Here is a 27,508-nt window from a genome sequence, read left to right on the forward strand (position 1 = left end):
GACCACCGATGTGTGGACTAGTAACCATGGACAGGGACGATACCTTTCCCTCACTGCCCATTGGGTCAATGTTGTGGAGCCGGGTACAGATCTTGAGAGTGGCGCTGTACGTGTTCTGCAGGAATCCAGTCTGTACACATTGACTCCTCCTCATACTCCAGTTCCTCAGAATCAGCGCTGCAGGAGCCTGTTACGACCGATATGAGCACAGCCGTGGCCAAACGTCAACAGGCCGTTCTGAAATTAATTTCTTTGGGGAATCGAAGCCACACAGCACAGGAGCTCTGGAATGCCATCAAGCAGGAGAGCGACGTGTGGTTTGTGCCAGCGAATCTCCAGCCAGGCTTGGTAGTGTGTGACAATGGCCGAAATCTGGTGGCAGCTCTGGGCCTAGGCAACCTCACTCACATCCCATGTCTGGCTCATGTGCTGAACTTGGTCGTGCAGAGCTTTCTGAGGGACTATCCGGATCTTGATGCACTGGTACACAAGGTCCGCATAGAGTGCGCTCACTTGCGGTGTTCCAGCATGGCAAGATCGCGCATTGCAGCTCTGCAGCGCCAATTCCGCCTTCCGGAACATCGCATCATATGTGACCTACCCACCCGGTGGAATTCAACGTTACATATGTTGGAGCGGTTGTGTGAGCAGCAGGCAGCAGTAATGGAGTACCAGCTGCATCAGGCGCAAACAAGTCTCACTGTGCGCCGGTCACACCAGCACCACTGAGTGGGCCTCTATGAAGGATATCTGCCTTTTTTTGCATGCGTTCTATGATTCCACGTGGATGGTGAGTGCATATGATGCACTAGTCAGCATGACTGTCCCCCTTATCTGCCTGCTTCAAAAAACACTGCAAGCACTAAGGGAGGAGGTTTTGGAAGAGGTGGAGGATGAGGAGTCACAAATGCCATCTGCTTCTGGACAGTCTGCGCAACTTGGTTCCTCACAAAGGCCTAGGCAGGGGACACTTTGTGAGGAGGATGAGGAGGAGTCAATGGAGGAGGAATACATCTCTCCAGAGGAGGGAGGTACACATTGCTCTAGTAGTCAGCATGTACAGCGAGGGTGGGGTGATGCAGAGCAGGCAGAGATTACGCCTCAAGCAGGGGACAGCGTTTCTTGGGCAGTTGGGAGTCTGCAGCACATGGTTGATTTCATGCTGCAGTGCCTGAGAAACGACCGCCGCATCGCCCACATTTTCAACATGACTGATTATTGGGTGTACACCCTCCTAGATCCTCACTACTGGGACAACTTACAAAGCCTCATAACACCGTTGAACCGGGAGCGTAAAATGGGGGAGTACCAAGACACACTGGTACATTCCATCATGTTCTCCATTCCACCCGAGAGCAGTGCTGCTAGTACTTTACAAAGCAGCTCTGTGCGTCGAGGCAGTGGAGGAAGCTCTGCACAAAGAGGGAGCAGAGGCAGCGCCTCAGCACAAGGCAAGACCAGTATGGCCCAAATGTGGCAAAGCTTTGTGTGCCCGCCACAAATGTCTACACCATCACAGACGGCTCCAGTCAGCAGGAGGCAACGTTTCCGTCAGATGGTGACAGACTGCATGTCTTGCACTGTCAGGGTACTCCCAGATGGCTCTTCCCCCTTCAAGTTTTGGGTCTCTAAGCTGGATACATGGCCAGAGCTTAGCCAGTATGCATTGGAGGTGCTGGCTTGCCCTGCTGCCAGTGTATTATCGGAACGCGTCTTTAGCGCCACAGGTGGTGTTCTAACAGACCGTCGCACGTGACTATCCTCCGATAACGTTGACCGGCTTACTTTTCTGAAAATGACCAAGGCCTGTATTTCGCCAGAATTTGCCAGTCCTCTTCCAGAATAAATAATTGGTTGGCAACAGTATCCAGGTCTCCTGTTGTGTTCATGTTTCTACCACCTGAAGTGTAATCCCTGGGCTCCAACACCGCCAGTTGTTGCTCAGAAGTTCCGTCTGCACAGAAAAAAATACTTGCTCCTGTGTTAGTGGGGTTCAGTAACGTCAGCTGCTCCCCTGCTGTGTGTCCGGCAATATCTCCTGCTCCCTCCAAAATCACACTACATCAGATTTTAAACTTGCTTCAATTAGGCCACAGCCTACACCATGATTGATCCTGGGCTCCAACACCACCAGTTGTTGCTCAGAAGTGCCGTCTGCACAGAAAAAAACACTAGCTCCTGTGTCAGTGGGGTTCAGTAACGTCAGCTGCTCCCCTGCTGTGTGTCCGGCAATATCTCCTGCTCCCTCCAAAATCACACTACATCAGATTGTAAACTTGCTCCAAGTAGGCCTCAGCCTACACCATGATTGATCCTGGGCTCCAACACCACCAGTTGTTGCTCAGAAGTGCCGTCTGCACAGAAAAATACACTAGCTCCTTTGTTATTGGGGTTCAGTAATGCCAGCTGCTCCCCTGCTGTGTGTCCGGCAATATCTCCTGCTGCCTCCACATTCAAACTACATCACATATAAAACTTAATAATAATAATAAATTTTATTTCTATATTGCCGACATATTCCGCAGCACTTTACATTTCGGATGGGATTTGTACAGACAATAGACATTACAGCATAACAATAATCATATAGATTATAACAAATACCAAAGGAATGAGGGTCCTGCTTGCAAGCTTACAATCTATGAGTAAAAAAGGGAGACACGAAAGGTGGGTAGTAACAGTTGCCCTGATTGTATGGACCAGCCATAATGTTAAGTGTGTATCAGTACAGACACAGAGGGCTAATGGATGCATAAAGCATGTGGGAACATGATGCGGGGAACCTGGTTATGGTAAAACTTTTGGCTGTGTCACACAGGGATAGATTAGGTTAATATGCTGAGGCGATAGGCCAGTCTGAATAAATGCGTTTTCAGGGCACGCTTAAAATTGTGGGGATTGGGGACTAATCGTATTGACCTGGGAAGTGCATTCCAAAGAATTGGAGCAGCACGTGTTAAGTCTTGGAGACGGGAGTGGGAGGTTTTGATTATTGAGGATGCTAACCTCAGGTCATCAGCAGAACGGAGGGCGCGGGTAGGGTGGTATACTGAAACAAGGGAGGAGATGTCGGGTGGTGCTGAGCCATGGAGGGCTTTGTGGGTGAGGGTAATAAGTTTATACTGAATTCTGGAGTGGATAGGTAGCCAGTGTAATGACTAGCACAAGGTAGAGGCATTGGTGTAACGATTGGTGAGGAATATGATCCTGGCTGCAGCATTCAAGACAGATTGGAGAGGGGAGAGTTTGGTAAGAGGGCACTTCTGAGCAGCAACTGGCGGTGTTGGAGGCCAGAGTAAATACTATAGACAGATTGGAGCCAGAGGCCTAATTGAAGCACGTTTAAAATCAGTAGTAGTCTACAACAGATATTAAACTTGATGAAATTAGGCCTCAGCCTACACCCTAATTGACCCTCGGCTCCAACATCGCCAGTTGCTGCTCAGAAGTGTCTTTGGCACGGGTACTCCCTCCTGCCCAGCCTGATTCCAGCACGCCTGCTGTTTCTGGGTAGTGTCAACGTCACTTTGCCACCAATACGTTGTCCTGTCGTGTTGCGGTCGGGTTAGCCGAGTCTATGGTGCCTGCAGTTTAGGTGCTTCCTATGTGGGCTGCGGGTTCTGGTAATAAAGGCTGGTTCCGTAGTGCCAATAGGACAAGCACCCCCTGTAAGGACTGTGGGTTTCAGTAACTGCGGCCGGCTCGCGGCCTTGCAACTTTGTTTTTCATGGGTATCTTCTGCTACCCATCCGGGTTCCAGTACCGTCAGCTGGTTCTCGGCAGTGCCTTTGGCTGAGGTGCTTCCTTCTCGGGTATCCGAGTTCCAGCAACGTCTGCTGGTCCTTGGTAGTGACATTGGCTCTTATTCCTTCTGCTGACCCTCCGGGTTCCAGCCCCGTCAGCTGGTCCTCGCTAGTTCCATTAGCTCTTGCAGCTTCTGCTACCCATCCGGGTTCCAGCACCGTCAGCTGGTTCTCGGCAGTGCCTTTGGCTTAGGTGCCTCCTTCTCGATATCCGAGTTCCAGCAACGTCTGCTGGTCCTTGGTAGTGCTTTCTAGCACAGGTACCTCCTGCTTAGTAACCAGGTTCCAGTACCATCAGCTGGTCCTCGGTAGTGCCATTGGCTCTTGTTCCTTCTGCTACCCATCCGGGTTCCAGTACTGTCAGCTGGTTCTCGGCAGTTCCTCAGCCTTCTTGTACCTTCTGCTACTTTTCCAAGTTCAAGCTTTTGGAAATGGTTTTTGGTTATCACTCTGGATCTCCCTGACGACGACCCTGAAGACCACCCTGAAGAAGACGACGACCATGAAAACGATGACCCTGAATACGACGACCCGGAAGACCACCCCAAAGAAGACCAAAAAGATGACCCTGAAGAAGATGACCAAGAGGACAAAGAACATGAAGACAACCACCAAGATACAGAACAAGAGACAGAAGACCAAGAAGCAGAAGAACAAAAAGCAGAAGAACCAAAAGCAGAAGAACATTAAGCATAAGACTAAAAATCAGAGCAAAAGATATCTAAATTATAAGCAGAAGAAGACTAAGCAGTGTATGGGGGTGAGTCTGTTCCTCCTCGTGGTGCCCCTGGAAAATGCCTGCTGCTGCAGGCCAAACTGAACGCGGACAAATCCTGTTGTAAATCTTTTGTGACAGGCAGAACGGCTGGTGTAATCTTCAAACTTTTATAGATAACAACTACAGGAATGCCTGTCACAAATAAGGATATGATGAAGAAGAAGAGTAGGAAGAAGATGAAGTAGAATATGAAGAAGAATAGTTGAATAAGAAGAATATGAAGAATGTAAAAAAAAAGAATAATAGTAAGAAGGTAAAGAAGAAGAAGATGAATTAGGTGAAGAAGAAGTTAATGAAAAAGATGCTGCTGCTGAGGATCATGAAGGAGAAAGTGTGGGAGAAGTAAAAAAGAAGGTGAAGAGCATGGAAGTAGTGAAACATACATATCTGACAAAATATAACAAAGGTTAACATAGTCAATATCTTTGTAACTCCGAACGTCTTTAAAAAAAAAAAATATTCCTGCTATTCCATTTGGTTGGGCTAAGCCTCTATGCCTTTAATGTCTCCTCCACCTTCCCCAATACATTCTACATTATTCTTAGTTGTTTTTCTTCATATAGAATTAACCTACAAGGAAAGAAAGGGTTTTTTTTAATTCCTATATTTCTGTCCCATTGACTTGCATTGGTTTCCGGTATCGGAATCGGCGATACCAGATACTTTTTTTATATTGATCCAATCCGATCCGAAATTTCACGATATCGGATAGTATCGCTCAACACTAGTAATGAAACATCTTTATTTGAAAAGCATAGTAAAAGAGTAAAACTTGAGTAAAAAAAAAAAGATAAAAAAACAGCAAGAGAAATCCCCTACATACAGGACCTATCAGTGAATTAGAATCTGCTAAGTATATAATACATTATCTTCAGCTACAAAATGCATGAATTAATGGGAATCTATCACCACCTTTTTCGCATTTCATGTAAAAATTTCATTCAATTCATTGTCACCTATGCATTATAACAGTACTTTTGATACCCCTTGACCCCCCACCTTTGATCAATAAATACCATTTATATTCCTCCTGCGGTGTATGTAAATCTGCTTGGTCCTGTCTGATGGGCGGAGCTTATTGTCCATCTCTGCCCCCTCTTGTCTTGCTTTACGCAATTCTTTCTTGTAATTCCTGCGTTCACGCACTGTTACCTCTCGTGTGCAATCAAATGGCCTTTTGCGCGTGCGCAGTATCCTTTACCCAACAGTGCATACGCCATTATGTTCTATGGCCCGGAAGTATTGCGATGCTTGAGGGAACACACAATTTGCATCAAAAGTACTGTTATAATGCATAGTTTACACCGAATTGAATATTTTTACATGATATGCGAAAAAAAGTGGTGACATTTTCCCTTTAATTTATAAATCTACATTACTCCTAATGGTCAGATGAAGAGTTGTGGTTTGTACTTATAAGGTAGAGGTAGAGTACAGAAATGTGGATACAGGTACAAAACAATATGTAAAATCTGACTCAGATGGTCGCATCAAGCAATGCACTTCTATCATGTTACAACATTTACATGAGTCACTGGCACCCTTGACATTTTTTTACCTTATATGTACTTTTTTATATACTGTTGCATATGATTAGTACTTTAATAATAATAATAATAATAATAATAATCTCTCTCTACTTTACTTTTATTCTACCCTTTAAAAATGCATCAGTAATTAATATACAATTTTTATGGCTGTTTAGAATCACCACTGCCTCATATATTTAATTATTGCTTGATGCGACTATCTGAGTCAGATTGTATTTATTGTTTTGTACCTTTATCCACATTGCTGTACTCTGCCTCTACCTTATACCATATTTTTCAGATTATAAGGTTCTCCGGATTATAAGACGCATCCCAAATTTTAAGGAGAAAAATATGAAAACATTTTATTTTAATAAAATGGTGGTGCTTCTTATAATCCATGTGTCTTATTGCTTACCAGGAGTGATGGATGTGGTGAAGCGGGGTTCCAGGGTTGCTGCTGGAAGAGGCAAGAGTGGAGCGTCGCTGCAGGCTGCGATGAGGGGGTGTTCGGATGTGCGGCGTGCCGCTGCGGGTGTCCGGTGCTTCTGGTGTACGGTGCTGCTGTGGATGTGCGGCGCGCCGCTGCGGGTGTCTAGTGGTGCTGGTGTCTGGTGCTGATGCATGTGTCCAGTGCTGCTCAACTTCTGAGATCTCCATCTGCGCATGCACCTCCCTTAGCAGCCATTTTCCTGGAGTCCACCGCATAGGAAACCATGGAACTGCGGGGGCTCTGGCCTGTCATAAAATGTTGGCAGAGCCCCCGCAGCAGCACTGGACACATACAGCAGCACGGACACATGCAGCGGCATCGAACACCCACAGCAACAATGGCGCGCCACACATCCGAACACCCCCTCATCCCAGACTGCGGCCTGCAGCAACACTCCACTCTTTCCTCTTCCAGCCGCGACCCTGAGACTCTGCTCCGGTAAGGTATATCCGCATTATAAGCCGCACCCCAATTTTCCCCCAAATTTGGGGGAAAAAAGTGGGTCTTATAATCTGAAAAATACGGTAATTGCAAACCACAATTATTCATCTCACTATTAGAAGTCATTATTGATTTTGAAATTGTTTCATGCATTTTGTGTCCAAAGATAACATATTATATACTTACCAGATTATAATTTACTGATAGGTCTTGTATGTAGGGGATTTTGCTCGCTATTTTTTTCTCATTTTTTTACTATGTTTTTCAAAGAAAGATTGTTATAATTATATCATTTGGGCTTCACCAATTTCATTTTTTTGGGTTATTGCAATGTGCTCTTAGCATAATGGGTCTACTGTAAGCCACAATTTGCCTCATTTTTATATGGAGATTAGTCCCTGCAGAATCAAAAATACTGGTCTTCAGGCTAGGTATACAAAGGTAAAACATGGTTCCATTCGCTTCTGTTGGTGCAGTAGTACATTTCATTTCTGTCTTCTAATTTACATAGTTGGAGTGTCATGATCCATGACGGGATTTCGCTTTGACCCGTCCTGGTTAGACTATGGGTTAATTGTGCTGCCTCTCTCTGGCAGCAGGAGGCTATTTAGTGCTCACTGGACCTGGGTCCGGTGTCAGTTATACTCCTGCCCTCGGCTGAGTTAAGTGACCTCTTGTATACGTGTGCCTTGTGCCTGAGATCTTGCTTGCTTGTTCGGTTGTGATCTGGTTCTGTCCCTGTTATGAGTTCTGCCTGACCCTCTTGTACTGCGCTACCTCTCGTGTATGACTCTCTGCTTGTGACCCGACTTCTCTCTGCTTGTCCCATTGGTACCACGTCGTCCTCTTGTGTATGACCTTTGGCTCTGTCTGACTACCCGTCTGTTTGTCCCTCCTGTACCTCGTTTGCCCGTACTGCTGTGACCTCTGTTTTGCCTGACTCTGAGTTGTTTGTATGGTGTCCTGTCCTATCTGAATACAGGACGCTAAGCCCCGCCCCCTTGCAGTCACATGACCATAGGTCCCGTGCAGAGTGTTCATTTTCAGTGTCCGCAGGTCCTATGCCTCTTTACTTTCCAGCGCTGACTGGACCCTAACACTATTAGCCTGAAGCACGCATGGTCACCTCTGCTGCCCACTCCACAGGTATCTTTTAGCACTGCTTCTGTTCTCAGGACATGCGCACTGGCTCTATGAGCAAGTGCAGTGCGGTGTCTCTGACATGGAGTAGGCTTAACGGTTTCCCCCTCTTCCCTTTCCTTACTCACAAGGATCTTATTTCATGAAAGTAAAATTTCAATAGAGAGCATACCGTATTTTTCGGACTATAAGACGCACCGGACCATAAGACGCACCCCAATTTTCAGTAGGAAAATAGGGAAAAAATAATGTGTCAAATGGGGGTCCGTCTTACAGTCCGAATTCAGCTTACCTGGGAAGGGATCCGGCACAGGTGGAGAAGTAGTCACAGGGGTCATTCAGTGGTCCAGGCTCATGCGGTGGCGGCTCTGTGCTGGGGCAGCTGCGCAGCTGCGCTGGGGTAGGGGCAGCTGTGTTGGAGCAGCTGTGCTGGGGCTGGGGCAGCAGTGCTGGGGCTGGGGCAGCTGTGCTGGGGCTGTGGCAGCTGTTCTGGGGCTGTGGCAGCTGTGCTGGGGCAGGGGCAGCTGTGTTGAGGCAGGGGTAGCTGTGCTGGGGCAGGGGCAGCTGTGCTGGGGCAGGGGCAGCTGTGCTGGGGGGGGTGGGCTCTGCGGTGGTGGCAGCGGGCGGCGCTCTGCGGTGCGGTGGTGGCAGCGGGCCGTGCTCCGGTGCAGGGGCGGCGGCTCCGCTGGCATTTCTTCGCAGCCCAGATGCCCCTGCACTTCCCTTGCTGGCCGCCGCCATGTTGCGGTGGCCTCCGGGAGCATGGACGCCGGAAAGATGGCCGCCGGTCCGGGGACGGCGCATGCGCGGGATCAGATCTCGTCCCGAGATCTCGGGGGACGAGATTCAAATCTCGGCAATGAGATCTCGTTCCCCGAGATCTTGGGACGAGATCTGAAGCTGCGCATGCGCCGTCCCCGGACCGGCGGCCATCTTCCCGGCGTCCATGCTCCCGGAGGCAACCGCAACATGGCAGCGGCCAGCAAGGGAAGTGCCGAGGCCTCCAAACTGCGAAGAAATGCCGACGGACCCGCCTCCTTTGCACCGGAGCACAGCCCGCTGCCACCACTGCACCGCAGAGCGCTGCCCGCTGCCACCACCGCACCGCAGAGCCCCACCCACTGCCACCAGCCAGAAGGTTAGTACCGTGTATTGCGACCATAAAACGCACCCCCCACTTTCCCCAAAAGTTTTGGGGGAAAAAGTGCGTCTTATGGTCGGAAAAATATGGTATTTCTTGTGTAATATATATAGAAAAGGCCTTGGATATGTTTGTAAAGGGGTTACATTAAAAACACAAACTAGTAGAACATGTTGGGTGACATTGTGGTGTCCTATGTCAAATTCCAGCTTCAAGTCAAACAAAACACTAGAAATACACTCACTGGCCACTTTATTAGGTACACCATGCTAGTAAGGGGTTGGACCCCCTTTTGCCTTCAGAACTGCCTCAATTCTTCGTGGCAGAGATTCAACAAGGTGCTGGAAGCATTCCTCAGAGATTTTGGACCATATTGACATGATGGCATCATACAGTTGGCGCAGATTTGTCGGCTGCACATCCCTGATGCGAATCTCCCGTTCCACCACATCCCAAAGATGCTCTATTGGATTCAGATCTGGTGACTGAGGAGGCCATTTGAGTACAGTAAACTCATTGTCATGTTCAAGAAACCAATCTGAGATGATTCGAGCTTTATGACATGGCGCATTATCCTGCTGAAAGTAGCCATCAGATGTTGGGTACATTGTGGTCATAAAGGGATGGACATGGTCAGCAACAATACTCAGGTAGGCTGTGGCGTTGCAACGATGCTCAATTGGTACCAAGGGGCCCAAAGAGTGCCCAGAAAAAATTCCCCACACCATGACACCACCACCACCAGCCTGAACCGTTGATACAAGGCAGGATGGATCCATGCTTTCATGTTGTTTACGCCAAATTCTGACCCTACCATCCGAATGTCGCAGCAGAAATCGAGACTCATCAGACCAGGCAACGTTTTTCCAATCTTCTACTGTCCAATTTCGATGAGCTTGTGCAAATTGTAGCCTCAGTTTCCTGTTCTTAGCTGAGAGGAGTGGTACCCAGTGTGGTCTTCTGCTGCTGTAGCCCATCTGCCTCAAAGTTCGACGCACTGTGCGTTCAGAGATGCTCTTCTGCCTACCTTGGTTGTAACGGGTGGCAATTTGAGTCACTGTTGCCTTTCTATCAGCTCGAACCAGTCTGCCCATTCTCCTCTGACCTCTGGCATCAACATGGCATTTCCGGCCACAGAACTGCCGCTCACTGGATTTTTTTTCTTTTTCGGACCATTCTCTGTAAACCCTAGAGATGGTTGTGCGTGAAAATCCCAGTAGATCAGCAGTTTCTGAAATTCTCAGACCAGCCCTTCTGGCACCAACAATCATGCCACGTTCAAAGGCACTCAAATCACCTTTCTTCCCCATACTGATGCTCGGTTTGAACTGCAGAAGATTGTCTTGACCATGTCTACATGCCTAAATGCACTGAGTTGCCGCCATGTGATTGGCTGATTAGAAATTAAGTCTTAACACACAGTTGGACAGGTGTACCTAATAAAGTGGCCAGTGAGTGTATAATGTAATAGTAATAATTTTGACTGGATGTTTTTTTCCAATAGAAATACATGTAAAATCCTGTTTACAAAATTATTCATTTAATAATTGACATGGACATAGAAGCAAATCTGAAATACAATGCCCATAATTGCAATTTGCATATATTCCCACGTGCCAAAAATACATGCTTCATCTACAAAACAAAGTGACCAAAACTAAATAATAGAAAAAGAGCAATTTGTTGTAAAACGTGTATTGTGCCAGCAAGGTTTAATAAACTTTGATTAACGATCACTGCGTATTCCTTCTCTTCATTTACATTTTACAACACATTGCAACTATTTTTTTAGTCCATCTGTTGTCATTCAGAGTTGAAAGCATAAAGCGTGAAACGTCTGCTCGCGATACTGTATTCGTAATTGGGTAACCTTTTTCATCCGGAACAAAATATCCTTCATGGGTCAATATTTCTTTGTCTGTAAGAAATACAATATATTAGCTCCACGCACTAAGACCCATATCACTCATAGAAAGTACCTGTCAGCTCTCCTGACAAATCTGCTTCTCAAAAATTTGATATTACCTATACTGGAGTGTCTCTTCTTACCGCTCTTTGTTGTGAGAAATCCTCTGTAGGTGCAGGAAACACAATACCTCCAGTTAAATGTCCAACCATTTAAAAAGAGGTTGTCTCAAGCAATTAAAAATCCCCTCTGTTCTCAAGAACTGATGGATTTTTAATTTAATAGTGTACAGCTCTTTGCCAAGGTTAATGTGAACCGTTCAGTCTCAAGCTGGCCAGTTACCTGGGCAAAGAGCTCTGTTTTACAGCCTGCTTACCCCGCTCTGGAGTTGCCCAGATCACTGAATTCGACCAACAAAGACATGAATAGTCTATAATTTTAACCCCTTCCTGACATCAGACGTACTATCCCGTCCATGGGACCCGGGCCCCTATGCCCTTGGACGGGATAGTACGTCTCAGCGATAAGCAGCGTCCACATGGTGAGCGCCGCTGAACGCGGCCGGGTGTCAGCTAATTATCACAGCTGACACCCGGCACAATGTGTCAGGGGCGGTCATGGACCGCCCCCGACACGTTAACCACTTGCACACACCAATCAAACATGATCGAGGTGTACTGGGGGTTAAAGGGAAGCATCGGCAGGGGGGGATTCCCTCCGTGCTTCCGTGAGCCCCCCACGGAAGCGCAATGTGCAGTGCTGCTTCTGGGGGCTCCTTCCCTGCAGGCCCCCGAAACCAAGATGGCGCCGGGGGCCTGCAGGGAGCTGGCTTCCTCAGTGCCTGCAAAGCGCTGATCTGTCACAGTGATCTGTGATGTGACAGATCAGCGATCTGTCACAGGACAGTGATGTCCCACCTGGGACTATGTAATAAAGTTAAAAAAAAAAGTGTTAAAATAATTTTTAAAAAATCGCCAAATAAATTAGAAAAAAAAAATTCCCCCAATAAATCCATTTTTTGGAAATAAAAAAACCCAAAACAATAAAAGTACACATATTAGGTATCACCGCGTCCGTAACGACCTGCCCTATAAAACAGTCCCATTAGTTAACCCCTTTAGCGAACCCCTTAAAAAATAAAAAACGAAGCAAAAAATAATGATTTATTATCATACCGCCAAACAAAAAGTGCAATAACGCGCGATCAAAAAGACGCATATAAATATCCATGGTACTGATGAAAATGTCATCTTGTCCCGCAAAAAATGAGCCGCCACACAGCATCATCAGCGAAAAAATAAAAAGTTATAGCTCGCAGAATAAAGCGATGCAAAAATAATTTATATGAAATAGTTTTCATTGCATAAAACCGACAAAACATAAAAAAACGACCTAAATGAGGTATCGCTGTAACCATACTGACCCGAAGAATAAAACCGCTTTATCAATTTTACCGCACGCAGAACGGTGTAAACGCATCCCCCCAAAAGAAATTCATGAAACGCTGGTTTTTGTTCATTCTGCATCCCAAAAATCGGAATAAAAAGCGATCTAAAAATGTCACGTGCCTGAAAATGGTACCAATAAAAACGTCAACTTGTCCCACAAAAAATAAGACCTCACATGACTCGGTGGGTCAAAGTACGGAAAAATTATAGCTCTCAATATGTGGTGATGCAAAAACTATTTTTACAATAAAAAGCGTCTTTTAGCGTATGACAGCTGCCAAATATAAAATCCGCCATAAATAGTAAATCAAACACCCGTTATCACCCCCTTAGTTAGGGAAAAATAATAAAATGAAAAGAAAATTTATTTATTTCCATTTTCCCGTTAGGGTTAGGGCTAGGGTTAGGGGTGAGATTAGCGTTAGGGGTGTGTTGGCATTAGGGTTGGAGTTAGAATTGGGGGTTTCCACTGTTTGGGCACATCAGATGCTCTCCAAATGCAACATGGCGTCTGATCTCAATTCCAGCCAATTCTGAGTTGAAAAAGTCAAATGGTGCTCCTTCCCTTCCAAGCTCTGCCATGCGCCCAAACAGTGTTTTACCCCCATATGTAGGGTATCAGCCTACTCAGGAAAAATTGCAAAACAACTTTTGGGGTCCAATTTCTCCTGTTACAGTTAGGAAAATAAAAAATTGGGGGCAAAAATATTTTTGTGGAAAAAAATGATTTTTTTATTTAAACGCTCGGGCGTTATAAGCTTCTGTGAAGCACTTGGGGGTTCAAAGTGCTCACCACACATCTAGATAAGTTCCTTAGGGGGTCTAGTTTCCAAAATGGGGTCATTTATGGGGGGTTTCCACTGTTTAGGTACATTAGGGGCTCTCCAAAGGCAACATGACACCCGCAGACCATTCCATCAAAGTCTGCATTCCAAAACGTCACTACTTCCCTTCCGAGCCCCGACGTGTGCCCATACAGTAGTTTTCTCCCACATATGGGGTGTCAGCATACTCAGGACAAATTGGACAACTTTTGGGGTTCAATTTCTCCTGTTACCCTTGGGAAAATAAAAAAATTGGGGACTAATTGATCATGTTTGTGGAAAAAATACGATTTTTTATTTTCACGCCCGGGCGTTATAAATTTCTGTGAAGCACTGGAGGGGTCAAAGTGCTCACCACACATCTAGATAAGTTCCTTAGGGGGTCTAGTTTTCAAAATGGGGTCATTTGTGGGGGGTTTCCACTGTTTTGGTACATCAGGGGCTTTCCAAACGCGACATGGTGTCAGATCTCAATTCCAGCCAAAAACGTCAAATGGCGCTGCTTCCCTTCCGAGCTCTGCCATGCGCCCAAATAGTGGTTTACCCCCACATGTGGGGTATCAGCGTACTCAGGACAAATTGCACAATAACTTTTAGGGTCCTGTTACCCTTGGAAAAATAAGAATTGAGGGTGAAAGGATCATTTTTGTGGAAAAAATATGATTTTTTAATTGTACGGCTGTATGTTATAAACTTCTGTGAAGCCCTTGTGGGTTCAAAGTTCTCACCACATATCTAGATAAGTTCCTTGGGGGGTCTAGTTTCCAAAATGGGATCACTTGTGGGGTGTTTCCACTGTTTAGGTACATCAGGGGCTCTCCAAACGTGACATGGCGTCCGATCTGAATTCCAGCCAATTTTGCATTGAAAAAGTCAAACGGCGCTCCTTCCCTTCTGAGCTCTGTCATGCACCGAAACAGTGGTTCCCCCCACATATCAGGTATCAGCGTACTCAGGACAAATTGCACAATAACTTTTGCAGTCCAATTTCTCCTGTTACCCTTGGTAAAATAAAAAAAATTGAACCTGAAGTATTTTTTTTGTGAAAAAAAGTTAGATGTTCATTTTTTTTTTTTAAATATTCAAAAAATTCCTGTGACGCACCTAAAGGGGTTAATAAACTTCTTGAATGTGGTTTTGAGCACCTTAATTGGTGCAATTTTTAGAATGTGTTACTTTTGAGTATTTTCTATCATATAGACCCCTGAAAGTGGCTTCAAATGTGATGTGGTCCGTAAAAATAAAATGATGTTGCAAAAATTAGAAACTGCTAGTCAATTTTTAACCCTTAAAACTTCCTAACAAAAAAAAATTTGGTTCCAAAATTGTGCTGATGTAAAGTAAACATGTGGGAAATGTTACTTATCAAGTTTTTTGTGTGCCGTATCTCTGTGATTTAAGGGCATAAAAATTCAAAGTTGGGAAATTGCGAAATTTTCAAAATTTTTGCCAAATTTCTGTTTTTTTCACAAATAAACCCAAGTTATTTGAATGAAATGTTACCACTAACATGAAGTACAATATGTCACGAGAAAACAATGTTAGAATCATCGGGATCCATGGAAGCGTTTCAGAGTTATTACCTCATAAAAGGACAGTGGTCAGAATTGTAAAAATTGGCCCGGTCATGAACGTGCAAACCACCCTTGGGGGTGAAGGGGTTAAGGGTAGATTAATTTTAACATAGAGAGATAGAATATCAAAAATAAAATCCAGAAAATCACATTGTATAAATTCTAAAAATTTATTTGCAGTGAGAAATAAGTATTGGATCCCCTACCAACCATTAAGAGTTCAGGCTCCTACAGACCAGTTAGATGCTCCTAATCAACTCGTTACCTGCACTAAAGACAGCTGTCTTACATAGCCACCTTTATGAAAGACTCCTGTCCACAGACTCAGTCAGCCAGACTCTAACTTCTACAACATGGACAAGATCAAAGAGCTTTATAAGGATGTCAGGGACAAGATCATAGACCTGCAGAAAGCTGGAATTGGCTACAAAACCATAAGTAAGATGCTGGGTGAGAAGGAGACAACTGTTGGTGCAATAGTAAGAAAATGGAAGAAATATAAGATGACTGTCAATCAACATCAATCTGGGGCACTGTGGCACCCTGCATCTTTACCACCACAAAATGGTTAAATATGTACTGTTTTTTATGTGTTTTGTGAGCAATGGGAGTTATGCTTTCTCTGCTAGAAACCACAACACACACACAACTTACCTCACTCGCTTAATTGTCTGAAGCTTAGAGCTTTGCAGACATACCCTAACTGGGAGGGGGAGGAGTCGAGAGCTGTTGTTTCAGCGGTGAAGAAAGAGAAGATGGAGAACGCTCTTGGAAGCCATGCCAAGTGCTCCCTCCAGGAGTAAACCTAAGAAGCATCAGGGAGTCATCCCCTAGGCCATCCATACTTTCAGAGCAGGGTGGTAAGCTGAGAGACTGTGTGAGTTTATACAACCAATAGCAGAGTGTTTTCCCCGGGAAGACTGCAGCAAACTAGGATCAGTGAAGGATTGTGCAAGAAGGAACTCGAGCTTCACACAGGATCCAAGCCGCAAGTTGCCAGAGGAGGAATACACAGTGAGTAGTGGCTATACTGGAAGTTTTAGACTCCGGGAAGCCTTGGTCCCTGAAGGGATTAGAATAGCAGGAAGCTTGCGCCGAGTCACAGCAGAGTGAAGGATAACTCCCATTCTGCAGAGCAGACTGTAACCTGGTGAGAGTTGTAATATCTCCTCTGAACTGCACTGAACTACAGTAAATGATAAAGTGACTTTCCTTGTCTCCTGCCTTATTACTCCGTGCCTTCTACTTCCATCACAATCTCTGGGGGTCAGCCCTGGTTGGAGAGGGTTAAACATCTGCACTGCTATCACCATCTACTCCCCCAGAGATCATCTGCAGTGCAGGCTATACTACAGTCGAACACTCCAACTGGCATCATGAATCACTACATAAACCTTATCCCTAAGCAAAACTCCCCTTTTTCATGACCGCCTGGGGCCACGGACCAGGTCACTGTCACTGTGACGCATCCCTTTAAGACGACCGGCCCGGTACCGAGTATCCCACGGCCTCTGGGGCGCGTCAGCACCATGCAAAATCTCACCTCTTCAGGTATCCTTGATCATGAGGAAGGTGAGATATAAGCCTAAAAGTACAGGGGGAAATTTGTTAATGATCTCAAGGTAGCTTGGATCACAGTCAGCAAGAAAACCATTGGTAACACATTATGCTGTAAAGGTTTAAAATCCTGCAGTGCCCGCAAGGTTCCCCTGCTCAAGAAGGCACATGTGCAGACACGTCTGGAGTTTGCCAATGAACACCTGGATGATTTTGTTAGTGATTGGGAGAAGGTGCTGTGGTCAGATGAGACAAAAATTGAGCTCTCTGGCATTAGTTCACCGTGTTTTGCGGAAGAGAAATGCTGCCTATGACCCAAAGAACACCATCCCCATTGTCAAACATGGAAGTGGTAACATGTTTTGGGGGTGTTTCTCTGCTAAGGGCACAGGACTACTTCACCACATCAATGGGAGAATGGATGGAGCCATGTACCGTAAAATCCTGAGTTACAACCTCCTTCCCTACACCAGGACATTAAAAATGGGTCATGGCTGGGTCTTCCAGCAAGACCATGACCAAAAACATACAGCCTAGGCAACAAACTAGTGGCTAAAAAAGAAGCACATGACCTCATGGAGTGGCCAAGCCAATCTTCAGACCTTAACCCCATAGAAAACTTATGGAGGGAGTTGAAGCTCCAAGTTGCCAAGCAATAGCTTCAAAATATTAGTGATTTAGAGATGATCTGCAGAGGAGTGGACCAAAATTCCTCCTGATATGCACAAAACTCATCATCAACTGCAAAAAATGTCTGACTGCTCTGCTTGCCAACAAGGGTTTTGCCACCAAGTATTAAGTCTTGTTTGCCAGAGGGATCAAATACGTATTTCTCACTGCAAAATGCAAATAAATTTATATAATTTGTACAATGTGATTTTCTGGATTTTATTTTTGATATGCTAGCTCTCAATGTTAAAATTAACCTTTCCTTAAAATTATGGACTGTTCATGTCTTTATCAATGGGCAAACTTACAAAATCAGCAAGGGAGCAGATAATTTCCTTCACTGTATATATTGCATATTTTGGCCCTCAGAGATCATAAGAGATCTCGGGGGAGCATTTTTTTTCCACGGTAACTGGTGGATCCATGCGAGCCACAGTTACAGAGAACACAAATCCCTCTTATAATGATAGCAGGTACAGGCAGAGATGGTCTGGGTCTGTTAGAAACCAACAGCACTGCTATTGCGAAGGAGAAAATTAGGTGATCGTGTGATAGCCAGGTCCTACATAAGCATCGGCATATACTCCTGTTTACATCATAAAACTTACTGAGTGCTATGTAGCTGGCAAAAGAGAAGATAGAAGCAGTTTTTCACTGTTTCATTCTTCTCCTCTGTTATTGACAGCCAAAGGCCAGACTTGCCGCTACGAGATTGCAGGAACTTTTAAACCTATACCATAAATTCCCAAAACATCCCTTTAACCAGGCAATTGATTATGAATCAGAGAATGGAAAGACATGTTAATATGCAAATTATGAAAACTATATTTTTTTTCAAAACCTGATTTATTCAGTATCGAGTATGAGTCCACACGCAGATAAACATACACTTGCATGTCTTGTCATGCGATCAATGAGGTTAGTATTGGTTGCCTGAGGAATAGTCTGCCGAACTGAATGCACATGGACATTACCAAGATCTACTTCTGGCTGTTTGCTTTCCAATTGCCAGCAGATGTCTCCCATCCTGCACATCTGGGACATCAAGTCCGGAGATGCTGCAAGCCATAGTAACACGTTTAGGCCACACAGGCTGCTCACAGCAACAAATCCATGTAACGTTCAGCTGTTTGTGTAACTTAAATGAAGACTAGAGAGGCCATTCCACATCATACTCTGGGGAAAAGGACCAATGTGATGTCCCTCATGAAGGCTTCTTCATGATTTTGTTCATATATAGCCTCCAGATGGACATCACAACAGATACTGGAAGTTTGGTCTATTCACTTCAGCAGTGAGTCCTTCTTTTGTCTTAGACGCAATTACAGCCAGAGATTGATCTGTAGACAACGTGGGCAATACCATGAAGTGTCTTTCACAAGGGAATATCACATAAGTTCTACCCTGAAGTTTTTCAAAATGACAATGCTAGGAAGCTACAAGCCGTTTGCATGGCCTAAACATGCTACCAGGGGAAGAGTCTTGAGGAGGTCATTTGCATATTCCCAGTGCCTTCTGGGATAAGTGAAGAGTCTCCGCGAGCTCAACGATCACTGGGTTTTGGCCATTGCAGCTGAGAAGAGCAAATCAGAAAACCAGGGGAAGAGTCTTGAGGAGATCATTTGCATATTCCCAGTGCCTTCTGGGATAAGTGAAGAGTCTCCGCGAGCTCAACGATCACTGGGTTTTGACCGTTGCAGCTGAGAAGAGGAAATCGGAAAACCAGGGGAAGAGTCTTGAGGAAATCATTTGCATATTCCCAGTGCCTTCTGGGATAAGTGAAGAGTCTCTGCAAGCTCAACGATCACTGGGTTTTGGCCGTTGCAGCTGAGAAGAGGAAATCGCAAAACCAGGGGAAGAGTCTTGAGATCATTTGCATATTCCCAGTGCCTTCTGGAATAAGTGAAGAGTCTCCGCGAGCTCAACGATCACTGCGTTTTGGCCGTTGCAGCTGAGAAGAGGAAATCGGAAAACCAGGGGAAGAGTCTTGAGGAGATCATTTGCCAGGGGAAGAGTCTTGAGGAGATCATTTGCATATTCCCAGTGCCTTCTGGGATAAGTGAAGAGTCTCCGCGAGCTCAACGATCACTGGGTTTTGGCCGTTACAGCTGGGAAGAGGAAACCGGAAAACTGCGCGCCGATAGGCGCACAAATTTTGGCACATCTTTCATCGTTTTTAAGAAATCTCAATATGGAAGAGGCCAGGAGCCATTTGGTGAGCTGCATTTCTTGCTACATGTTCACAGACTTACCAGTGGAAAAGCCAAACTTCACATGCCACAAATGCAAGCTTGTGTCCCTGTTGGAGGAAAAGTTGCAAAATCTCGAAGAGAGGTTAGCTACGTTGAAGATCATTAAGGAAGGTGAAGAGTTCTTAGACAGAGCAGAATTATCTCTTCATGTTACAGAAAGAGAAGAAATTTGAAGTGCACCTGAAGAAACAGAGGAATGGAGATGTGACCCAGAGAAGCAGGAGGATCAGGAGGCCGTCGAAAAATGTTGTGAAGAAGAAACGGAGAGTGGTGGTCATGGGGGATTCCCTATTGAGAGGAACAGATGCCGCTATCTGCAGACCAGATATAACTTCAAGAGAAATATGCTGTCTTCCAGGTGCAAAAATTAAAGATGTGTCTGACAGGATATCAGGACTCTTCAGACCTACAGATGACTACCCATTCCTGCTACTACATGTGGGGACAAATGACACCGCAAGAAACGACCTGGAAACCATCTGCAGAGACTTTAAAGACTTAGGCAAGAAAGTGAAAGAACTGGGAGCGCAGGTGGTCTTCTCTTCCATCCTCCCAGTGGATGGCCATGGAACAAGGAGGTGGAATAATATTCTGCAGGTGAACAACTGGCTACGTCGATGGTGCCGTCAGCAACGATTTGGATTTATGGATCACGGAGTGAATTACCTTTACGATGGACTACTTGCTAGAGATGGGGTGCACCTTACGAAGACTGGAAAACATGTATTTGGAAGTCGTCTTGCTACACTTGTAAGGAGAGCTTTAAACTAGAACAACATGGGAAGGGAAGCAAAAGACCAGAAAAAGCCATGCACCTGACAAATGCTATTGAGAACTCTGCTATTACAAGTGGAAAGGAAGAACAAAGACAAAAGAATCTAATTAATAAAAATATTGGAGAAAGAGAAACCAATCACAAACTAAAATGTTTCTATACTAATGCACAAAGCATGGGCAACAAACAAGGAGAATTGGAACTACTAACACAGGAAAAGAAATATGATGTCATTGGAATCACTGAAACTTGGTGGGACAATACACATGATTGGAATACAAGACTAGAAGGATACAACTTATTTGCAAGAAACAGACTTGATAAACGAGGAGGAGGTGTCGCATTGTATGTTAGAAACGCGTATATCTGCACAGAGATTGAAGCTTCAGAGACTGGGAGTTCTGTGGAAACTGTTTGGGTAAGAATACAAGGACAGAACAATGGAAAGGACACCATTGTAGGCATTTACTACAGGCCGCCTGTGCAAGCTGAAGATATGGATGAACTCTTTATGCATCTAATGGCCAAGTTCTCCAAAAAATATGACATAGTTGTCATGGGAGATTTCAACTATCCAGACATTTGTTGGGAATCTCTCTCAGGCAAAACTAACAGGTCAAGGAAATTCTTATCCTCTCTTGCTGACAACTTTATCTTCCAAAAGGTAGGGGAGAAAACAAGGGGAACTGCTACATTGGATCTAATCCTTATAAACAGGGAGGAAATGGTTGAGGAGGTAAAAGTGGCTGGGACCCTAGGAGGTAGCGGCCATGCTATTTTAGAATTTTGGATAACTAGAGGAGGAAGACCTGTGAAGACTCAGACGTCAAGGTTAGATTTCAGAAAGGCAGATTTTAAGGGATTCAGAAAGAGAATTGGAGGGATCCAATCCTTAAAGACAAAAATGTCCAGGAAGGATGGGAAATCTTGAAAAATGAAATTCTCAAAGCACAATTGTTAACAATTCCGAAAAGAGGGAAGAATAGGAAGCATTTAAGGAAGCCAGGATAGATGAACACAGAACTTAAGCACATGCTAAAAAGGAAGAAAAAATGTTTATAAAATGGAAAGAGGGAGGCATATCTAAAGAAGAATATAATGCTGTCTGCAGAACCTGCAGGGCACAAATCAGATTAACTAAAGCTGACAATGAATTGAGGCTTGCAAGAGATGTCAAAAGCAATAATAAAGGATTTTCGGGATATGTCAAAAGTAAAAGAAAAGTCAAAGATGCTATAGGATTTTTACAGGATGAAAATGATGAAATGGTAAGACAGGATGTTGAGAAGGCCGAACTTTTAAATTCCTATTTTGCATCTGTTTTCTCTCAGAAAGGAAATGTAACATCAACTGTTCTTCACTGTCCTATTAAGGGAATAGAAGAATCCAGGATATCTATAAACAGAAAGATAGTGAGGAAACACTTAGCTAACCTAAATGAATTCAAGTCTCCAGGTCCAGATGAATTACACCCCAGAGTACTGAAGGAGATAGCAGAAGAAATTTTTGAACCCCTCTCCATAATATTTGAAAATTCTTGGAGAACAGGAGAAGTCCCAGAAGACTGGAGAAGAGCAAATATTGTTCCTATCTTCAAAAAGGGGAAGAAGGTGGACCCAGACAACTATAGGCCGGTGAGTCTGACTTCTATACCAGGAAAGATCTTTGAACAAATTATTAAACAACATGTATGTCAGTACCTGGATAAGAATGAAGTGATTAAACAGAGTCAGCATGGGTTTGTAACTAATAAGTCATGTCAGACTAGCTTAATTTCCTTCTATGACGGAATCACTGATTGGGTGGATCAAGGAATGCTGTAGATATAGTATATCTTGACTTCAACAAAGCATTTGACAAAGTATCTCATACAATCCTTATTGAAAAAATGACTAAGTATGGAATGGACAAGGCAACTGTTAGGTGGATTCATAACCGGCTTAGTGATCGTACCCAAAGAGTGGTCGTAAATGGCTGCACATCCAGTTGGAAGAATGTCTCAAGTGGGGTACCACAGGGCTCTGTCCTGGACCCTGTATTGTTCAACATCTTTATCAACGATTTAGATGAAGGAACTGAGGGTAAACTGATTAAATTTGCTGATGACACAAAGCTAGGAGGGATAGCTAATACTAGAGAAGAGAGAGAGAGGATTCAAAAAGATATAAATAAACTGGAGAAGTGGGCAGCAATTCTAGGATGTATTAACAGAAGCATACAGTCTAGATCACGTGAAGTCATTATTTCCCTCTACTCCTCTTTGGTCAGACCTCATCTGGAATATTGTGTCCAGTTTTGGGCACCACATTTTAAAAAAGACATCAACAAACTGGAGCAAGTTCAGAAAAGAGCGACCAGAATGGTGACCGGTCTGCAAACCCTGTCTTATGAGGAAAGGTTGCAGGATTTGGGAATGTTTAGTTTGCAAAAGAGAAGACTGAGAGGAGACTTAATAGCTGTCTACAAATATCTAAAGGGCTGTCACATTGTAGAAGGATCAACTTTATTCTCATTTGCACAAGGAAAGACTAGAAGCAATGGGATGAAACTGAATGGAAGGAGACACAGATTAGATATTAGAAAAAACTTTTTGACAGTTAGAGTGATCAATGAGTGGAACAGGCTGCCACGAGAAGTGGTGAGTTCTCCTTCAATGGAAGTCTTCAAACAGAGGCTGGACAGACATCTGACTGGGATGATTTAGCGAATCCTGCTTTGAGCAGGGGGTTGGACCAGATGGCCCAGGAGGTCCCTTCCAACTCTACGATTCTATGATTCTATGCCAAGACCTGCGACATCTCCAGACTTGTTCTCCATTGAGCACATCTGCGCCATTATTGTTCGATCATTGCCAGCAAAGGATCTTGATGATTTGGGTGCCCAAGTGCATTCATCATGGCAGAACATTCCTCAGACAACCATTAATGACCTCATTGTTAACTTGACAGGGCATGTAAGTGTGTGTATTTCTGTGTGTGGCGCTCCTACTCAATATGGAATAAATCAAGATGATTTTGTTTCCATATTTTTAATCATTTGCATATTATTATGCCTATCAAACCTGTGATTTACTCTTGGTGCTGCACTTTCAATGTTGAGGAGAGTATATTATCTGAATGTGAACAGAGAAAGAAGTTATTTCCTAACACGGTTAATAAGTGATGAGACATATGCTATTAGGATTGTGGATTTGGAACGTATCAGAATTTTCTACCCACCTGTCACTGGAGTATTTTGAAGTCCTGGTGGTCTTACAACTGTCCAGTTAAGATCTGAACATTCCTTTTCTAGATATTTTTCCATCTCGAACATGTTTGTGAGGACACTTTTAATTAATGGTATAAGTAGGTTCCTCACGAAGAATGAGGCATTCTGTGCTGAGCTAGCTGTTATAAAAAATAGATTTATATTAATGTACTGTAGGCAATAACACATGGTTAATATTTTCCTAGATTTTGGTCCATTCCTGGACCACCCATCAGCCACATTTATAGGATTAGTCTCCTGTCAAAGGACCAGGTACCAGATGCTGTATACAGATATATGTACTCTGTAAGTTGAAGCAGGCACCATTAAATTCTGTAGGGTAGAAAATGTCCATAATAAAGCTTCAGGAACATGATTTTTTTAATGCCACTAACTGTACAAAGGACCAAAGGACATGTCTTATGTATGGGAAAAAAAACAAATATAGAAAACAATTTACGAAAGGGTTCTATACAGAGTACTTTAATAGCAGTCAAATAAAAAAAAAATAAGCTTGTAGCTACATACTGTCGGTGTACCAGGAAGTCATGGTCACCATTCTATTAACTCCAGTTTGTCGCATGGCACCCACAATGGCAGTCATGGAGTCTGTGTAACCATTTATTGATGAGAACACTTTATAAGGGAATCCCAGACAAGATACAACGGCATCCTGCTCTTTGAAGTGTTCTGCTAATGAGTCTGATGAAAATATATTGGCTTCTACTACCTAGAAAACAGATGAATACATATTAATGTAATGAATTCCCACAGTATAAACACAGAGCATGTTCACATGGCACAGATTTACACACGTAGCCAAATACACCACCTTGAAACTCTGCACATATCTTCAATGTGTGATTATGGCTTAAGACACCATGATCTCTAAAAAAACAAAAAAGTATGCAATGCCATAAAACGGTAGTGGATTTCAGTCAATTTTTAATAGTGCAGTTTTTCAGTTGAAGAAAGGCATAGAGCTGATGTTTATATTTAATGCAAAAGACTATATAAAACCATATTATGGTGCCTATAGAGTGAATAATGCCTTCACTATACAGTACCTGCTTTATTTGTTTGTTTTTTTTGGCTGGATACTGTATGCAATGTCATAAAATGATGGCTTGTGTAATCAGAGCAGTAAAAAGCTTTTCTCCCCTACAGCATGGCACACAAAGCATTGCACATTGGCAAACCATGCAGCCTCCACGCCATGTGCTTAAGGCTCCATATTGCTTATTTTGATGATTTTGGCTGTAAAATAAAATGCAAAATTTCACTATATGCATTTACGTGTGTGAGTTCATAATCTAATCCATGTGCATTGAGCCCTATCTTTCAAAATTACGCATTCCTAAAACTGTACTGAAGTGGCATTTCTAGAGAATTTAAAGAGTTTTTTCCCATCTATAAATTTTTCAACCCCATTACTTACTATAATTAAAAAATATAATATTATCTGTACACGACTGTCCAGCTCGGGCTCCTCCTGCTCCTTGTGACTGATTATATGCTGCTGAGATCAATTCAGAGTATACAGAGCACATGACATCTGCAGCCAGTCACTGGGATCAGTTACTTGTGCCATCTACATCATATCACCACTAGGGATGAGCGAGCATACTCGTGAGGATTCGGTACTCGGCGAGTAATGCGGTACTCGTGGTGCTCGAATCCTCACGAGTATTTCACTACTCGCCTCGCAATATTCGGCACAGGCCGCACAGTCCCCACACAGCCCAGCACAGTCCAGGACAGTCTCGCACAGTCCCAGCACAGTCCCGCACAGTACCAGCACAGTCCCGCACAGCCCAGCACAGCCCAGGACAGTCCCACACAGCCCAGCACAGTCCCGCACAGTACCTGCAAAGCCCTGCACAATCCCACACAGCACAGCACAGTCTTCGCACATCCCGGCACTGTCCCCGCGCATGCCAGCACAGTCCCGCACAGGCCAGCACAGTCCCGCACAGCCCGGTACAGTCCCCACACAGGCCAGCACAGTCCCGCACAGCCCGGCACAGTCCCCGCACAGGCCAGCACAGTCCCGCATAGCCCGGCACAGTCTTTGCACAGTCCCCGCCCATTAATCGCATTTCCCATAGACTTACATTGGACTCGGTACTTGTTACGAGTACCCGAGTATTAGGAGGTACTCGTAATGAGTACATCGAGTCCGAATACTACACTACACGCTCATCCATAATCACTACTGAACTCAATGACTAGTTGCAGCGGTCACAAGCGCTGCAGTCGTGATGTCATCACTGGAGCCTGTAAACAGTCACTGGGAGCAGGGGAAGGTGAATAAAACTGGCTTTATTAATTTTAACTACAGCAGGCTGATGGAGTTAAACAGAGATGATAAATGGAAGCTCCTTTTAGCACCAACATTCTATGATGCACATTTTTTCCCTAAATCGCTAAGGAAAGTATGAAGTTGGGTTAGGAGCTGGACCAGCTGTGTTACATAGTTGGCATCTGCCTGTAGGTGCAGTGAGAATTTGTTCACTCCATCAATCTCTTAGGCCATGTGCACACGTTGAGTATTTCATGAGTTTTTTACATTAACATTTGTAAGCCAAAGCTACGAATGGAACAGTCAGTGGAGAAATATAATAGAAGCACGTCACCACTTCTGTATTTATCACCCACACCTGGTTTTGGCTTACAAATACTAAGGTAAAAAAAAACTCACTGAACGCTCAACATGTGTATGTGGCATAACAATGGCATTTAATTGATGCCATGAATCCCATCGCCACCCACTTCCCACGGGGCACGATCATTGGGAACCAATCGGTTACCATATTAGCCCTCTTGGTCCTTCTTTGAAGCTCATGTTGAGCTACCTAGAAGAACCACAATTTCACTATACTCAATAGTATATCTAGAATATGCAGTCGAGCAATTGCAGGTTCAGTTACACTAAGTAAAAAAAAAAGTTTTAACCCCTTCCCAACATTTGCAGTAATATAAAAGTCATGTCAATCATGCGACCACCGTGACTAAGCGCACAATGGTCACATGATTGTCTCTGCTGTTTCTCACAGCAGAGAACATGGCAGCAGCGGCATCCCAGGGGGTGGCGATCCCCCCCATGCACCTACGATCGCTGTGATTGGCTGTTCAATCCTGAGCAGCCAATCGTAGCATTTCTCAGTGTTTCAGGCAATCAGATGGCCTGAAACACTGATGTCTAGCCTAGGATTGATGCTGTAAGAGCACTGATCATAGGCTGGAGCCTAGTTACCAGTCACCAGGGCTAGCGCACAGACTCACTGTACTGGCAGTGACCACCCTGTACTTTCTCATTCTAGCTGTGGATTTATACAGGGCGGTCGCTGTTGCTCTGTGTGCCTTGCTGAGCCTTGTGGTGCCACAAAATTGTGTGCCATCACTGTGACTGCTGCTCCTGCCGAAGAAGAAATAAGAGGTCCTTATCCCTCCCTGATCTTTCCTTAATCCTCCTCTCTCCCCTTTTTCTCCCCCCTCATCCCCACTCTCCACCCCCTTCTTCCGCCAAGCTCTGATCAGTACTTGATTGCTGATCAGTACTTGATAACTTCTTTTTTGGCCTTTTTTTTTCTTTTTTGTGCATTTTGCAGCCGCCTAGCGCTGCACAGTGAGACAAACTACTGGTCAATGTCTTTTCTAGCTGGTTTACAGGACTGTTTTTTTGTCCCTGTCCATTTTTCTCCCTCCCCCTTTGCACATCCTTTGTGCATGCATCTTACAGCCACTGAGCATCGATCTGATCTGATCGTTGATCTGGATTCGTGCTCGCGGTTTTCCACTACTTTTTTTTTCCACTAACTATTTCCCACCTACCCCCCTTTGCACCACTCCCTTTGCATCCTATAGTCGCTGATCCGCTGATAAGATATACACCACTGATTAGCACCCATTCTCATTTTCGGCAAGGATTT

The 27,508-nt window shown here is 44.4% G+C and overlaps 1 protein-coding gene across 3 annotated transcripts in view; it reads right to left on the reverse strand.

Moving 5' to 3' along the window:
* Positions 1-10,843: 10,843 nt before the first annotated feature.
* LOC141047548 (flavin reductase (NADPH)-like) overlaps positions 10,844-27,508 on the reverse strand; it is a 263,042-nt gene continuing 246,377 nt past the window's right edge. For all 3 annotated transcript variants that reach the window (XM_073542660.1, XM_073542644.1, XM_073542651.1), the window contains 3 exons: positions 24,105-24,306; positions 23,549-23,716; positions 10,844-11,243 (listed from right to left, as the gene is read on the reverse strand). In XM_073542660.1, the coding sequence (XP_073398761.1) occupies positions 11,083-11,243; positions 23,549-23,716; positions 24,105-24,306 (531 nt within the window). In that variant the 3' untranslated portion in view covers positions 10,844-11,082. The remainder of the gene's footprint in view (positions 11,244-23,548; positions 23,717-24,104; positions 24,307-27,508) is intronic.

The sequence above is a fragment of the Dendrobates tinctorius genome, unplaced genomic scaffold, assembly GCF_039654945.1.
Source record: "Dendrobates tinctorius isolate UK_male_01 unplaced genomic scaffold, ASM3965494v1 ptg000011l, whole genome shotgun sequence".
Lineage (NCBI taxonomy): Eukaryota > Metazoa > Chordata > Amphibia > Anura > Dendrobatidae > Dendrobates > Dendrobates tinctorius.